Genomic DNA, 18,926 nt, shown 5'->3' on the forward strand with positions numbered 1-18,926 from the left:
TACGGAAAGAAGTGAAAATTGCAGGATACCAAATTGGGTGAGTATGGAGGGTGTGGAACAGGTACAAATTTCAACTTCTTAAGTATCTGTTGTTGCACAAGATGTGACCAAGGATTATCATGCTACAGAATTATCAAACAAACAAGTCTCCTAAGGCGTTTAAATATCTGTATGAATTGCACAGAATTTAGAGTCAACCTGGCTTCCAGGTAGGCGGTCTCACATGAATGTGTTTGGAATCCCAAAATATTATCAGAAGAATTTTCTTTCTTCTGACGATTGCGTTTTGTATCTTTTTGATGTGGCAAACCACAGTCACTGAATTCCATCCTCTGCCAGTCTTCTTCTGAATCGTAATGACACACCCAACTTTCATCTCTTGTTACAGTACTGAAAAGGATCTTCATCATCATAACAGTTTCAGAAGCTTTTCATTACTGTTCTTTCTTTGCGAGTTTGCATGGCAACCATCATGAATAGATTTTACAGCCGTCCAGTCTGCAATCTGTCCTCATTCTTTTGATATACCGACCTGAGTGGCACTGCATTGTTGTGTGATTGTCATTTTGAATCAATTCATCCACCTCCTTTTGATGCTTCTCATTGATCACTTCAAAGTTCATCCTGAATATTCACCTTATCAGCTTTTGATGTGCAAAATTTATTGCTCACCCACACACATTTTCATCACTATAAATAACCAAATTTTTATTTGACAAATGTCATTAGTGTTTACTTTTTTCAAAGTTAAAGATTCAATTACTGCAGATTGGTTCTTTGTAAAACAATACGCACAATTTCTGTTTGTTTATTGATTTATAATGTTCCTGACAGATTAAAAAAAAAATTCCTTTCAGGAATGTTTTCAAGTATACAAATATAATAAACAGAAATCTAATTATATTGATCAAATAAGAGTAAATAACAATATTTTCCAAACTAAATATATAAAATCATTTATAATAAACTTAGCTGAAGTCATCGTAACCTTGTATGGTAAAAGAAATAGTTTATATCAATAGTTATTTTTTTGTTAAATTAAGACTCCAAAAAAATTGCACTGAAAAGGAAAAAAATAATTTTATCACTATACCCTCTACACAATCTTTGAAATTTATGTTTTTCAAGTCAGAACCAAATCTTAAATGAATAACAAGTCCACGAGATACAGATTATGAAATTCATTTTAATTTGGTGCCGAATTCAAAAAATAAGTTTCAAAGATTATATTAAGAGCAAAGAAGAAAAATTATTTTTTGCTTTTCGGTGCAAATTTTTTCTCTTTGGAGACATTTCAATTATTTTTCAAAAAACTTTTACGTAGTAAACTTCATTGAAGCTGAAATACAGACAGTCCTACAGACTGCTCGTTTAAAACGAATTAAAAGTTGAGGAAATGGATGCATAGGTTTGAGAGTTAAGAGTGTAATATTATGTAAGTCGTCAAAAGAAATCTAGGGAGAAAGGAAACATTGATATAGAAGCATCTTTCAAACAAGACTTGGAACAAAGATCACACCATTTTTTGTGGATTCATAAAAATATTTGTAATTCAACTTCTGAAGAACATTTACATTGACTGACTGTTATAAGAAAGCATTAACATGAAATTGTCAAGTAATAACTGCCTACTTTGGAATTTTTTCCTAATTCTTTTTTTTAATGGTTTGGTATCACTTAGTAATAAAACACGTGTCATTTTATCCTGTATTGTTTAAAAAGGCTAATCCAAATTGGTGCACTTTTTGAAAAGTTATGCCTGAACAAAAAAAAAAAGAAAAAGTATACAATGCAATGATTAAAAATACATACTTTGAACAGTTATAGAAAATTTATTTTCCTACCTACAAAGTTAAATTTCTGGGAAAAGTAAGGCTACAGTCAAATTTGAAAAAGAAGTGTACTTTCTGATCAAATTGAATGTTCCAAATGGTGGTTAAAGTAAATGTTCAAAATGGTGGACTTCAGCATCGATACATTTCTTAGTATGATTTCATAACTGATTTCACAGCTTACATCAGTGTCCAATGGGATTTCTGCGCACACTGCTTGAATCTCACCCCAAAGTATGTCCAGGTTATATGGTTTTCAACGGAACTCTTCATCTTTTATTATGCTCCATAAAATAAAAAATTGAGTGGTGTAAGGTATGGAGAGTGTGCAGGACACTTGATTGATCCCCTACATCCTATCCACTGGCCTGGTACATTTTGATCCTGAACTGTACCACACATTCACAGCCTTTTCAACAGTAATGTGGGGATTATCTTCAGCCAGTACATATAATTATGCCTATTGACAGTTCCATTAAGTATGAACTGTCCATCTAACCAAATACCCATAAATTCCAGTTCATATGTAACCTGAACCTATTCACAAAATGGTACCCTGCGATCTGGGTTGTTGTCATATAGCTGTTGCACCAGCCTTGGAATGTTCACAAACAACTTGCCTTTCTTCAGAATGCGTCGCACACTACTACACAGATTTTTGTGGTGAATGCTGAAACAGTTCCAACGCCACACCTTAAGATTCATCACTTATAGCCATGCAAGGTTACCCTGATCGGCCTTTCTGCACATCACACACTGTTCTACAGACCTCGAATTTGTCTTGTAGATGTGTGAAGGCCGCCATTTTCAACATTTATTTGAACTACCATTTGAAACATTCAATCTGATCACAGAGTACACTTATTCTTCAAACTGGCATGACGCCTTACTTTACCAAAAAATTTAGCCTTTTAGCATAAAAAATCTTTTATGACAGTTCAAAGTGTGTATACATTTTTTTGAAGCACCTGTATATGTGAGGGTCGACTTGAGCACTTCCTCCTGTCAAAAAATAAATTTTATTTTTGTTTATTTATATTCATTTTATTTTTGAAACCATATATATGAGGGCTATTTTTTTTTTCAACTACCGATTTTGCATCTAAGTAAACAAGAGATAGACGGGAGCCAGGTCTACAAGTCATGTGATTGGGCCACTCCCCACTACAACTTCTGCCATTGCCAGCTCCATTGCATCAGTCTGAACCGAGCTATGGGGAATTGAATATGGCCGCTAAGATCGATGCTCCCACCAAGTGTGAGCTGCGAAGTGTGATATGTTTACTGCAAGCAGAAGGATGTAGCACTGCTGAAATCCATCCCTTTCTTTTTCCTGTTTAGCCTCCGGTAACTACCGTTTAGATAATTCTTCAGAGGATGAATGAGGATGATATGTATGAGTGCAAATGAAGTGTAGTCTTGTACATTCTCAGTTCGACCAATCCTGAGATGTGGGGTTAATTGAAACCCAACCACCAAAGAACACCGGTATCCACGATCTAGTATTGAAATCCGTGTAAAAATAACTGGCTTTACTAGGACTTGAACGCTGTAACTCTCGACTTCCAAATCAGCTGATTTGGGAAGACACGTTAACCACTAGACCAACCCGGTGCTGAAATCCATCCCAGAATGAGCTTAGTGTACGGTGAAAACTTTATGAGTAATGAGAGTGTACGGGAATGGTGTAGGAAATTTAAAGAAGGGCAAACGAACATCCATGACGAAGTGAACAAGGATGCAAGTTCTGTTGCTACTGTATGCCTGGTTGAGTGTGTTGATTTTGTCCATGACAAATGAAGGTTTACGATAAGTAAACTTTCTGCAGAAATTCCATTAAGGTCTTCTCTGTACACAAGACCTAAAATACCAGAAACTGTGTGCATGCTGGGTCCCAAAAATGTTGAGCGACGATCACAAAATGCAGCGAATGATGTCAGCCCTAATGTTTCTCATGAGTTATGATAATGAAGAGGAAGAGTTTTTAAAGTCTATCGTTACTGGCGATGAGACTTGGATCCAGTATGACAATTCACAAACCAAAGAACAGTCTAAGCATTGGATGCACACCTCCAAACAAGCCGAAAACGTTCAGACAGACACTGTGCAACAGGGAAACAATGGCTATAGTTTTTTTGAACCATAAAGGTGTCTTATTGGTGGACTTATGGAGCAGAGGACAATAACAAATGAAGTTTATTGTGAATAATATTGTGTTTATTGTGTCTCGCTCAAAGATAGTATGCATTAAATTATTGTTATCATATGATGACTATTTTTATTTTTGTTATGCCTTTCTCATTTCTTTCTCTTCCTCTTTTCTATATATCTTTGTCTTCCTTGTTTTCAGTGTCATTACTCCACTATCTCTCCAAACTACTACTTCTAGGTTTTTTCTCTTTCACCATTTTCAGACCTTTTCCTATTACACATCCTTCCTCTTTTTCAACTTTATGTGGGGAATTTCCTCACTTCTTTGTCTTTTATTTCTATTTATTTCATCCATTTTCAAGTCTCCTGTGCTTAACCATTTTACTAAAAAAAAAAAAAAAAAATTTTTTTTTCTACTTATAAGACAGATCATGGAAAAAAATGTATAAATAAATTATATACAACATAAATTGTAGAGCATTTAGATAATTTATTATTACATTGTTATCAGTTCAAACTAATAAATTCAAATAATATATACAAAAAGAAATGAGAATGAATAATTACAGAAAATAATCCATATTTAAACTGATGTTTTGTACGCAATAATTAATTTACACATATTTACTAAATAAAAAAACGATTTATTGTTCACTCTCCTGCAAGATAGACCAGTCTCTGCGATTCGATCAAGCAACTACTAAAAAAATTACTACTACTTTCTTGTGTTTTTAAAAAGATGCTTTATTCATAATTTTAGAATTAAATTTAGTGTGATACAAACTGATAAACCAACACAACTCTTCTGACAATGATGTTTGTCAGTACATGTATGGAAACTATATTCTGTCAACACATGGTTTCATCCTTTACCTAGATGTAAAAAGAATAACTTACAAGAAATTAAGTTTAAATAAAAAAAAAAAGTCAAAACTTTAAGTTAGGACAAAAATTACTTTTACAGCAGTACCTGACTGTAAATCTTACCTTTGAAACTTTGTATCCACACTGCACTTGTCACTCTAAAAGTAGCAACAACCATTAAATATTGCTGTCAGTTTCTCGCCTCCCTCTCCTGATATTAAAAATTCTTTGCATAAAACGTGCACATGATTAAAATAATAGAGTAATATATACACACAGTAGGTCTGAAAAGTTCCCAAACTAAATTTCTGTTGTCGATACAAGTAGCACCATCTCTCGATGAGTACAATGTCTGATGAGTATGTACAAAATTTCATCATGTTTCCTCTCTCCAGTCTCGAGTTATATTCAGCCACGAGCATTGTGTTCATGTGATCTTGTGCGAGTTCGTAACATGGAACAAAGAAGCGCAATAATATTTTGTGTTCTAGTTCAAAAATCCTTTGTTGAAACTTATTCTATTATACAGCAAGCATTCGGTGATGAATGCTGCATCTCATACAACAACATACACGTGGTGGAAGCTGTTTAAAGACGGTAGAGAGTTGTTGGATGACAATGAACAAAGCAGGAGGCCGTCAATAGCTGTTCACAACGAAAACATTATGAAAGTGTGCGCCCTCCTGCTTAAACAACCTCATCTTACCCTTCAGGCCATAGCAGAACAGCAGTATGAAGACACAGTATGTGCAATTCTAACAGAAAAAATGAACTGCCAAAAGGTGTACTCTCGTTTCGTTCCACACTTCTTGACTGAAGAACAAAAACAGGTGCATCTTTCTTGAGGTCAAGACTGCATTGAAACTGCTGATGCGTCCTGAAGTTTTTGCAAAAAATTATAACTGGGAATAAAAGCTGGTGCTTCATATATGATCCACAAACAAGCAGTCAATCTACTGCTTGGTTGAGTCCTGAAGTACAAAGATCGGTTAAAATCAGGAGTGATAACAATGTTGATTGCATTCTTTGATTCAAAGTGCCTAATACATCATGAATTTGTCCAACTAGTCCAAACCACGAGTTCTAAATCCTATTTGGAAGCAATGAAATGCCTGATGCATCGCATTTGTCGAATCCGGCTCAAGTACCAGGATCTGGGCAATTGAAGTCTCTTGCACAACAATGCCCCAGCACACATTATGCAGAAGATCAAATCACCATCTTATCCCACCTGCCCTATTTACCTGACAGCTGCAGCAGACTATTTTCTGTTCCTGAAACTCAAATTGAAGATGAAAGGCTGCCTTTTCAACGACATTCCGGCCAACCAAACGGCTTGCACTGAGTAGTTGAAGGTGATCCCACAGTGATTTCTCCAAAGTGTATGACAGACTCTACCAGTGCTGCGAGTGTATAACTAGAGAAAGGTTCTATGTAGAGAGAGGCTGATGTGAGTAAATTCGTTTATCTTTATATCTGTATTTTCAGTTAATTTAGTTCGGGAATTTTTCAGACATTGTGTATCCCTGAGAGATAATAAATATCCATGAAAGACTGAAAATGTATCTTGTAAAACTGAGTATCCCAAGTATTTCAGTGGGCTCAGTGGCTGTGCACCAGTGTATTTGACTAAGTGAAAAAAGCAGTGAGACCACTTCACTCATTTCCTTAGTAAGGTAATGTAGTATGTTTGTTGTCAATGATATTAATTTCAAGAGTGGCATTCATCTCATGCCGAGTTTATAATCTTTGGTTAAACCACTTAACATACAAAACTAGTAGACAAGAAAAGTTAATAAGATTTACAGTAAATTTTTATATTATAAATAACGATTACCATTTGTTATATTTACTTATTACCAAAAATCTGTATTTTTTTAATACTCACCAACATTTATATTCGCACTTATAGCCGCTTCTGTTTTTTTCCCTTTACTTGCTATATTTTTAACTACAGTTGAAGCTGATACATCTTTAAGTTTTCTTTTTATTACTTTTTCAGGTAACTGCACACGAGACAGTTTCCTTTTTCTGAGATTGTAACACTTATTTCCTTGATAAATAACACCCTGAAAAAAGTTAAGTAAATCTGTATCTTAACAAACCATTATCAAATTTGCAACTTCAATTTATATATATTATTATCTTTATGAGCAGGGCCACATCGTTCCATATACTGCACTTCAAGTGATATAATGCAATTGCAATATTTCATTTAGTAATATTAGTTAACTATCATAAAGCGGTTCATTATGGGTTAAACTGAAAAAAACTTGGTTTTGAAAATAAAAAATTATTACAGACAAAAATTAAAAATACAATTTTCAGCAAACATGCTAACAAATTTTAATCAAACACAATTACATTGAAAAGTTTAAAAGATACACAATTATAAGGCACTTTTATTTTAAGATTAAAATTGTAACATCTTCCTTTGTTTGAGATAGTTTAATGTGATAATGGTATTTTAACTGGGCTCTGAAATATATATATTTTAAAAATATATGATGTGTTCAAAGAGTATGTGTGCAATTTATAAATTGTCTTTTTTCTCTTTAAATGTTGTTTTTAATATATTTTTCATTATATTTATTTACTTTTAACCAACCAGAAAAAATATAAAAATGTATATACACAATCATAAACACAAGATGTAATAAGAAAACTAACAAGAATTTTTTAATTCAGCATGCCAAGGATATTTGTCTGAGTTCACTTTTCCTACACTATACAACACTATCTATAATGTACATCAATAAATTCAAATAACATAGATGTGAAGCTGCGGTTTGGCAGCTGAATAACTAGGAAGTACTTTATTTTGTTTAGAAACGACAAAGTCAAATACAGTGTATATACACTATTCAGTCATCACACTTTATACATTCTGCTTAGATTATAACTATTTTTAGTTTGTTACTGCTGAAATATTTTATTTTGCTTTTATTTGGTTTATAGGCTACATTATTTTTATATTTTCCCCTCATAAAATATTTATCAGGGGGAAAAAAAACATCATTAAAAAGTATAAACACCATTATTTGTATAATTTTATAGATATTAATTACTTTTTAAATAAAGAATTACATTTTTTGTTTATACTTTCTGTATATAACATTCAAATAAATGAATCCACCTTAAGCAGTAAAATATTAAGACAATATTGTTAGCTTAAGTTTTTAATATTTATGAATAACATGTTTTCAGAGGTACCTTAATCATAATTTCCTTGTTTTTATAATGCTGACTTTTTCATACACATTTGGATAATAAATAAAAATAATTAATTATTTATAATATCCACATTCCTTTGGTCTTCCATATAACACTCCAGAATAAAAATTAAAAAAAAAAACAAAATATTTAAAATAATTATTCATAAGTAAAACAAATGAATGAAGGTAAGAACATATTTTCTCTGCACTTTACTAGTTAATGTGGATTCATTGATTTAAATATTAATAAATATAAAGCAGTGGCATTTAAAATAATGTACTTCAAAAAGTAGGTATATATAAATATTACAATATATGGCAAATATTAAATAATTAAAATACATAGCAAATGTTTATAATTTCTAATAAACTGTAGAATTGTGAATTAAATCAATATTTAACTGAACAAATGATACATAACAAATCATGTAAAATAAGATTACACAAGAGCTGTTCAATAATATACAGAAAATGGAAACAGGGAAAACTATTATTAAAAGAAATAAATTGAAATCGTCTGACATTCAAATTGGCACCCTTGACATAGAAAATAACAGCTGCTCGAAAAGAATTTCCATTATTATAACCCTTTTTTATTATTTCAAAATGTCGGCTCAACTTGAAATGTGTACCGTGAAAGAAACAACGTGCTGTGATAAGATCTTTTATTTTCTGAAGGTATAAAGCCAGCTGAAATTAACTCATGACATTAAAACGGTACTGTAAAAAGTGTATTAACTGAACAAATTTTTATAAGCTGATGGAACATTTTAAATTGAACAGAACAAGTGTCATCGATTCTCATCATAGCAGAAAACAAGTATAAGTATTGATGCTTAATAATGCTTATTGATGCTTATTAATTGACTATTGATGCTTTGCAAAATTGCATTCATGATCTTTGTGAAGGCGGACGCATAAAAGTTTGGGAAACTGATGAAATTTGTAGTTTGAGTATCAGCACTGTTCATTCCATTATTACTGGAAAATGTGTATCTGGTGGGTTCCAAGACAGTCAACTTAAATTACAAAGGCACATAAATTTGCAATGTATACAACTTAAATGACTTGTTTTTAGCAGGTTGCACTTATTGTTTTTGGCAAAATTTCACCCGTTTCATTAATAAAACTATCAATTTGAAACAAAGGTTCAAAGTCTGGGTTACTGTTCAAATTTTTCTTTAAGATTATACAGGAATACCTCTGGCAATGCGGAGTTCATTTGGTGGATTTGGTTCAGTAACTGAATAGATTCAGTCGACGCCAAACCTTGAGTCTCAAGCTTTTTAATACTTGCAGGTATGTGGAATTAATAAGTGCTCATCACAGCTACGTTTTTTTTATATTACAATCGCTAACTGACAAACTGCCATAGCCTCTACACTATCGAAGTCGTTTACTAAACCTTTGATGGCTTTGAAATGTTCATTGTAAAACAGCACAGCTTCAATTCACATTCCCCATCAAGTTACCACTGGTTCGGGAGGTAAAGGCACATTTGGCAGTTTTTCTTTATAGACTTTATTGCGAGCAGGTGCCTTAAGAAACACTTTCTTTGTTGATGAAACCAGTTTATTTACATTCCCAAACGTGGATTGTACTTCAGCGAGTCGATGTACTCTGTGAGCAAAGCATGTCACATGAATCAAATTGGGATAAAATACTTGGAGAGCTTTGGCTGCCTTATATATATAGGAAGCAGCATTTGAGAGAAATATAAACAGTCTTTCATCTACAGAAAATATTATTTTAATACCCTCATTCACGAATCTGGCAGCTGTAGAATGATTTGATTTTTCAAGGTGTTTGCAGGCCACCAAATAGGAAGAAGAAGGCTCTAGTTCTAATGCACCGACAATTAAATTTGAAATGTAATGGCCACAAGTGTCTGTAGTTTCGTCTGCTGAAATCCAAATAATGTATCTGAGTTCATTGCGTATTTCATGCAGGTAAATTTGATTCATCTGGTATATTTTATTAATCTGATATTTGTATTTATTAATAAATTAGGGCTATAATTTTGCTAAAAATCTTTGAAGATAGGATTTGTAAGTTTGTGAAGAGGAATATTACTTGTAAGCAATGCTTCACATAAATCCATGCTAGTGTTTTTTTGTTTACCTTTGGAAGTAAAATCACTGCTACTTGCCGCTGTTACAAGTTGTTGTCGTAAACCTTTCTTTTGCGATCCTGCGATATGAAGATATGTATTGTCATGCTGGTCTATTTGAAACTTTTTCGTGCAAGAAATATTTTTCTCGCAAGCTCGACAATATAAAACATTTCTGTCGTATGTAAATATTCCAGGAAAGTCAGCTATCCACGAAGACACTTTTTTTTCAGGAGACATGGTACACATTAAACTTTACACAAACAAATTAAAAACTAAACTGATGCAACTGAACGTGTCAACAATAAAATGCATAATTTAATTGCCTAATGGGAGGAGTGCTGCAGTAGGCATGCATGATGCAGAACGGTACCGTCCATCTTTGTCTTGTGTGAGTTTGTGTTTTACTTGGCCTCATAATAATATTATCCTACCAATAAACAGACGTGTGGCTGCTAAGTGCGCTGTAAGAACCGTGCAGCTAAAAGGTTTGGCTGGCTACAACATAAGACATCATTTTTTCTGGTAGGTATCCTACCAAAATATAATAGCAAAAATATGCATCATCACTAGATTTTAAGGAAAAATATGCAATAACCACTGAGAATGAGCTTACTATGCAAATGAATATAATTCGGTCTCTAGTTATAACATGCTACAATATAAAGTGAAACCCACAGTAAAGAGAGAATGTCCTGTTCTCTGTCACAAGGTGTAATTCTTCTGATAATGCCCATCCCCATACTGTCCATCAAAAGACACAGGAAGCTACTCTAAAGTCAAATGGAGGTATTGTCACATCAGTTTTACAGTCTCATCCTTCATCCACCAAACTTTTTTTTATTTCGTCCTAAAGAATTTTTACATAGCAGAGTTTGGCAACAACGAGCAGGTCAAGAATGACTCAAGAAACTAAGGTGAACAATTCTTTACTACTGCTGGGATAAGAAAGATCAAAGAATAATTTAAAAAATGCCTAAATGTGCGAGGAATTATGTTGAAAAATAGAGTTAGTTTCTTTGCCATTGATTAAATAATAATTTTTCTAATCATTTATCTCTTTAATTATTAACAACTCCTGTAATTAGAATAAAAAATATAATGAAAGAATGCAGGTGTTGTCAGTAGCTCTTATAATTTAAGATGCACTTTTAATAATGACTGTCAATACTTGAAATAAAATTTTACATCTTCTCAATCCATGATCAGACATGCGTTTTTCGCTTTAATTTACAAAAATAACTACTGTTTTACTGATTCATGCAAATTATAATTTTTAAAAGTCAAAATTGAAAAAAAAGTGGATTAAAAAATACTCATCAATTGGCTATTTCTATCCACTTACTGTATCTGCTGATTCATTTATTAATAAGTATACAAAATACTATTTAGAATTGAACATTAAGGTCCAATTTTGATCCTGAGTAAGGTATAAACTACTCCAATCTTACTCCTTGAAATCTCTGGTTAATCAGTCCCATCTCTACACCATGGAAAACAGAAAGAAAATCCCCTTTCCTTTACTTCTTAAATAGTTCACTTCTTTTACGGTTAGGAACTTGGGAATAAAGTTAGAAAAAATACTCTACAAGATGAGAGAATATTACTTTGTTTAATAAAATAATTTTTTAAAGAGATTGTTTATACTTGCATAGTTACCTGTACACTTCCTTTCCTTCCTAGCGAATCTATATACTATAAATCCCAAATTATATCTGCACTTGAGTTTATAGTGTAATTAACTACTAATACCTCTTTCTTTAATTAATACAAATTTTTAGTTAATAAATTTCTTAATCCATTCTAGAGAAATGCATTAAAAGTCTGATGCAAGTAAAAATTAAAACTAATGAGCAGTGAATAAAGTAAGTTATGCATAACAGAAAGTATATATGCAGTTAAAGAATGTATTTTGAGAATATATAACAATCTTGGCTAATATAAGAGGACAAAAGTACAAAATGAAATGTCCTTTCTATAAGAAAACTTTGTGGAGAGCTTAATCCATGAAACCTGCCTGCAGACAATTCCACTTTATTTATTAATAAATTAGGACACACTAGCATCTATTTTCTATTTCATAAGTTTCTTCAGTTTTAGATGTCTTTATTAAAAATTTTATATTTTGTTTCCCATAAAAAAAGATGGTGAATGGGTTTGTTTGTTTGATGTAAATGCTCACATTTTTATTTTAGCTCCTATTGGTACAGAATGGGCCAATCGTGGTGCACCAGGCAGCTACGCATTGAAACTCTCTCCTGCTAGAAGCAGTCTGTTGTCAATTAATTAACAGATTATTTAATTTAATCTCAAAGTATAGATTATTTTTATTTATGTTTTATATTTATTTACTTATTATTATTTATTAATTTTATTTATTTGTTTGTTTTGGAACTACATGCTAGCTGACTTCTGAATTAGAAATGAGATGTTAAATAATACCACACAACAGAAATCTTAAGGTTTGATGAACATTTTAGCCTTAACCTTAATTTGGAGGTCCTAAGCACTAAGCAACTGCCACTTAAATAATCAATCACTGCAATGCACACATCTGAATATTAAAAAAAAAGAATATTATAAAATTTATTTACATAAACTGAATGGAAATTTCTTTGTGAAATTATTATTTGTTAGAATCTTGTTCTAAATAACGAGCACCTTAGTTCATATTAATCGCAACAAGCACGAGAAAACAGTTCCAGTGGACAAATAGATCATGTTAGTTGTATGTACCACTTCTTTGATTCATCAGCTCTTTACCACATTAATTCATCTCAAACAGGTTGCGAGGAACACAATGCAAATAAATCCTTTTCAAGCTAATTCTGTGCAAGAGAATTTTTTCATGCTGTTACTAATTTACAGATTAAGTTAACTGTTATTAGTTGATGTTGAAAATTTTATACAAAACTGACAATTTAGAAAAGGTTTCACTCGATTTCATTTAATACATACAAAAATAAAACAACAAAAATATCGTTGAATAAAAAAAAGAATATACTTGAGATTATCATTTTTACAAGCCGATTACAGAAATTTCTATATTTGTATTGCAGCTTAAATGTATATTTGTTTAGATTTACATAAAACTTCATTGTGAAAAATTAATAAATTTTGTTCTTTTTTCTCTGCAATATCTTTTGTTTTTAATTGTTATTATTATTTGTAGCTTAAATATAAATCATTTGGAACAGTCATAGCATTTACATTTGTACTTATAAAAATATACTTAAATTCAGGAAATTTTCGGAATTCTCCTCTAAATCTTCATCCTTTAATGCTTAAATAAAAATTCTGATACCAAACTCAATTTTTAATTTTCCGTATGAAAATTTATTAAAATAAATTAACATTCTTAACTGTTTCAGAAGATATACTAAACAGACCTAAATTATTTTATTAAAATTCATAAATAAAACATCAGTAAAAGTTACACCATCTGGCTTATATTGTAATGATAGTTGTATACTGATGATTTAGTAATGACTATAAAAAATTGTTATGTTCTGCATCAGCATTAAAACAACATATGACAAACAACCTACAAATCTAGAAACTAAAGAATAACTGAATCCATTATAAATGATCTCAGACTAATATAGATTACAAAATCAAGATGAAACAAAAGACAGAACGAATATATTATTTGAAAATCAATTGATAAAATTGAGGTCTACATGAGAATATGATAGAAGTATAACTTAAATTACATCAGTGAGATTACAATCCCCTCTACTAAAAATCTTTGCTGCTAACATTACATACAAGGTGTGGCTATTAAATTAAAAGACTAATGCTGCTACAGAAGAACAGCAAATGTGCCAAATTTGAAGCTTTCTCTTTCGATTGTTGCCATTCCAGTTTCTGTAGACATATTAGTCTGGCTGTGGCCTTCATTTGTATAACATGTGTTTTTTTTTTGGTTTTGCCAAAAAATTATAAGTGTTTTATTAGAGCAAAGAACTGCCATGAAATTTCATATGAAACTTACAAAAACCGCTACTGAAACTTATCTTTTATTAAAAAAAGTATATCGCAATGAATGTTTATCACGTGCGCGGGTTTTTGACCAGTTTAAGTGTTTCCAATATGGCTGAGAAGTTGTTGACGATGATGTTCACACAGGCCACCCTTCCACGTCAAAAACGGATAAAAATATTGAAACAATCGGTAATCTGATCTTTCTTTCTTTTTCCTATTTAGCCTCCGGTAACTACCGTTTAGATAATAATTCAGAGGATGAATGAGGATGATATGTATGAGTGCAAATGAAGTGTAGTCTTGTACATTCTCAGTTCGACCAATCCTGAGATGTGGGGTTAATTGAAACCCAACCACCAAAGAACACCGGTATCCACGATCTAGCATTCAAATTCATGTAAAAATAACTGGCTTTACTAGGACTTGAACGCTGGAACTCTCGGCTTCCAAATCAGCTGATTTGGGAAGACGCGTTCACCATTAGACCAACCCGGTGGGTTCGGTAATCTGATCTGATCTGACAGTCAGTTAACTATTCGTGCGATAGCTGAAAGTGTAGAAATTGACAAATTTGTGTAAGGCAAATTTTACATAACAATTTTTACATGCAGAGTGTACGAACATGGTGCCTAAAATTCTAACAGTCAAACAAAAAGAAGCTTGTGAAAATGTTTGTTCTGACACTTTGAATGCCATTGAAAATTATCCAAACTTTTTGGAGAGTGATGAATCTTGGTTGCATCAATCCATGCATTGGAAGGCCCCCAACTTCACCGAGAGCTAAAAAAGCTCGAATGAGCAAATCAAAAAATTCAAAGCAATTATGATTATTTTTTTTTATATTCATGGGATCGTGTATCTTCACTGGGTTTCTGATGGTCAAACTGTTAATTAACATTACTACATTGAGGTCCTTGCTCAACTCTGTGAAATATAAGAAAAAAAACGACTTAATTGTGGAAGAACAAGTCATGGGTTCTTCATCAGGAAAATGCACCAGCTCACACTGCACTGTCTGTCAAGATGTTTCAAGCCAAGAATAAAATCCAAGTGTTAGACTATCCACCTTATTCACCTAACATGGCACCATAAGACTTTTTATCTATTCCCCATGGTCAAATCTGCATTAAAAGGAACAAGATTTCACGCTATTGAAGCTGTGAAAAAAAAAGCAGCATGCGTCATGAAAAAGTTCTCAGAAGACTTCCAGCACTGTATCGAACAATGGAAAATTCGCATGGAGCGTTGTCGGAATAGAGGAGAGGTGTATATTGAAGGGGATAACTAAATATCTATACATTTAAAATAAAATATTTTACAGCATTAGTCTCATTATTTAATAGCCAAACCTTGTATAGCAGGGATTGCTGTGAATGATAGAACAATGCTGCCTGGTTATACAGAATATAAAATAAACAACCAGTAAATCATTTAGCTTTTTTTTTCATGAAAAGTTATTACTTCTACAAGAAACAAATGGGACTTCCTAAACATGGGAAAATGTAAAAAAAACACAGTTAAAAACTGTTAGGAAAATTATTTGGAACTGTTGCTTATTAAAAAGGCAAAGAGGACAATACAAAATAAAAAATTATCAACTTGTACTCTGCTAGCTCATAATAATTATTTTAATTGAGTGAAGGATATAACTGAAAGCCAAATACAACAAAATAAAACAACTTATGGCAGAATGGATAGACAAAAAATATGGTACTTACATATTAGCCCGTCGACCATAAACATTATGATCCTGTAACTTAATAATTCAAAATTACAGGATCATTACTGTATTTTACATATTAAATATTTAAGGATTATTGCTTATAATTATACATATAAATTAACCAAACTTAACCTACGCTCGCTAACCTCAACTAATTAACAGTAATGTTTTGATTTTTTAAATAATAAATAATTACAATAATTATTGAATTTATTATTTAAATACTCAAAACGTTTATGTTAACGCCATTGCGTAAAGCAGTTTAAGTTTTCAACTGGTTTGGTATTTGATTTGTTTTCATCTAAAATTTAACAGTATTTTGATGTAATGAATATTTTAATTATAATAAGAAATTTTTTCATATACTGAAATTAATGCATTCCATTCAACATACATATAAATATATGCTCAGTTGATTTTTATTTATGACTTTTGTATTGATTATTTATTAAGATTTAATTCTGTATTATTTCATGTGTATAATGTTTAAAAAAATAAAATAAAGAAGAAGAACTAAACGTAAACATGTTACATTCACTCGGTGCCTGACGATTTAGCGGCTCTTCACCATTCACACAGCTCCTTTCGGATGGACTCGGCTAATATCGACATCACTCGGATCCACCTACCCTATATAAGCTGGCTCACCACTAGAGTCAGGTCACTTCTGAGTCGGCAGTCTCTCGTGCGTCGTCTTTTTTCACTTCGTCACTCTTACTTCTGCTTCAGCAGTCTCTCATTGTGGTCACTCTCGTCTGTCTCTCGTTGTGCATCATCTCTCACAGTCTCTCTCTGAACATCGTCTCTCTCTCTCTCTCTCTCAGTCTCTCATCAAAGTTTACACTTCATTCAGTTAACAAGTAAATTTCACATATTCTTCAACTATGAATTTTTTTATTGTATGTTAAAGATCCTTTAAACATTATGTCTGTGCTTTTTCTTCTCTATAACTGCATTATAAAATATTAACTTAAAGGAACTCATGTAGACATATATAAGATCCACGATTGTGAGGTTATATTTTGTGCAACCGAATATCAAGATATTGGTGTTTTTCGTCCATTAAACTCTTTGTTATTAGAATTCAGATTACATCCTCCGTAAGTGATTTCAATATATTAATGTTTTTTCATTCTACAATAATCGTCTGATGAACTTTCTATTGTGATAATCCAGATTACATTCTGTGCCAGTGAGTATCAAGATATTTGTTCTTCATTAACAAAAAACAGTAATCGTCTACTAAATATTAAGGTAATCCTCCGTTAAACAATAAGATACTATTATTATACTCAGTATTGTTATTACACACTGTGTTTATGTAAAAGAAACATTTAATGTAATAATTTTACCTATACTTTACTTAAGGATTGTTGTATATAAATATCGTACTAGGAGATTTTGTGCAAGGCATTTGTCCTAACAAAACGATAATATGTAATGGTATATTTATGTATTTTTTTTTGTTTTTATGAACTTGGTTATATAATCCTGATTTTCATTCTGTTAAAATTAAAGTCCAATATTCTTTTGGCAAAAACGAGCTATTTGTAATTTTATTTTTGTAACTTGCCCCAACAATTACTGTGTTTAATTAGTCAAGATTAGCAAGCGAAGCGAGCATAGGTTAAGTTTGGTTAAATTATATTTATAAAATAAATAAATACAAATGGTTACAAAAGTGGTAATATAATGGTTATATTGGGTGATATTAACTATAACCCAGAAGTTTGCAATTTATTGGCTGATGGGCTAATATATAAGTACCAAAAAAACTAAGCAGAAAAGTTAAACACGATTAAAGAAAAACAGTAACAGATGCAATCAAAGAAAACAAGGATGAAATATCTATCAGTGATGATGAAGATGTACTGAAGCAACTAATGTTCCTTCACTCCAATAAGTGCTCGGTGGAATAAATTGGCAAATGAGTGGTCATATTACAGAAAAAAATTAATTTGATATTACAGAAAAAAATTAATTTGATATTACAGAAAAAAATTAATTTGATATTTCAAAAAAATAGTAACTAAAAATTAAAAACTATTTATTACAAGAAATTCCTTTTACAATTTTAATTTTTTTTTGTTTTAACTGGTTATTTTAAGTAAATTAAGTTATATTTAATATTTTTCACAGATATTGTACATTAGTACTTTAATTAATCATTTATTATTAAAATTTTAAGTTGTGTTCCTCTTAAATATGTTTTTAAACATTGCATCAGATCTTGAGATACAAGATTATATTCGATCCATTATTGCATTAAATAATAAAGTAATTTCTGGTAAAAATTTATTTTTAAATCTTATGCAGTGTTTTGTCAGTATAAAAAATTAACTTACATTCATTATAAATGAGAAAATGCTATTTACATGCTGGGCAAAACAAGGTCATCTCCTGCTACACTGTAGGTTTTCTATAATACAGATATCAACATGTCAACTTATAGGTGTGGTATAACCTGGGAGAACTTATTAAGTGATATCACATAAGTAAGATAGCTATAAAAGAAACAGAAATGAGATATAAGACAGCAGAGGTAAATCCATCTATTTAATGACATGACAAGTATGCATTAGGACAAACAGAAAGAAAATCTGCACTTCATCATCAATCTTAATGGAAAAGTTGTCACTACCTTTCACAGTATGTTATAAAAAATTAAACTTATAAAATTACAAAAAGTTTTTGTAAATACCGTTAATATCTTACCTCACTATCCAGGCCTTCCATTAATTCACTGATCTTGAACTTAACACCACGAGATTTCAGTCCTTCAACGATGTCTTTTAACTGAACCACTTTATAAAGCAGTACATTCATATACAATTCTTTATTAGATTTTATGTAATCTCTAATGGAATCTTGCAGAGTACCTAATACAAACACAATTATTTTTTAAACTTGTTTCAACAAAAATATTTTTATTTGTTTTTTTTTTTTGCTGAATTCCTTTATTTACTTATAATCAGCTCTACAATAAAGCTATAAGAAAGTCATATGACTAAACATCATGTGAAAGAGGACCACTAAATGATAATCCT

At 31.4% G+C, this 18,926-nt stretch overlaps 1 protein-coding gene across 10 annotated transcripts in view; it reads right to left on the minus strand.

The window, feature by feature from the left end:
• Positions 1 to 18,926, minus strand: part of LOC142330182 (uncharacterized) — a 235,961-nt gene that overhangs the window by 55,034 nt on the left and 162,001 nt on the right. For 9 of the 10 annotated variants that reach the window (XR_012757721.1, XR_012757720.1, XR_012757716.1 and 6 more), the window contains 2 exons: positions 18,595 to 18,758; positions 6,736 to 6,916 (listed from right to left, as the gene is read on the minus strand). Coding sequence is in view for 4 of the 10 variants with exons in the window: in XM_075375294.1 (XP_075231409.1) it covers positions 6,736 to 6,916; positions 18,595 to 18,758 (345 nt within the window). In the remaining 6 variants the exon portion in view is untranslated. Of the gene's footprint in view, positions 1 to 4,627; positions 4,857 to 6,735; positions 6,917 to 18,594; positions 18,759 to 18,926 lie in introns of those variants that run through there. The other variant, XM_075375296.1, reaches the window with a different exon arrangement.

The sequence above is a fragment of the Lycorma delicatula genome, chromosome 9, assembly GCF_047948215.1.
Source record: "Lycorma delicatula isolate Av1 chromosome 9, ASM4794821v1, whole genome shotgun sequence".
Taxonomy (NCBI): Eukaryota; Metazoa; Arthropoda; class Insecta; order Hemiptera; family Fulgoridae; genus Lycorma; species Lycorma delicatula.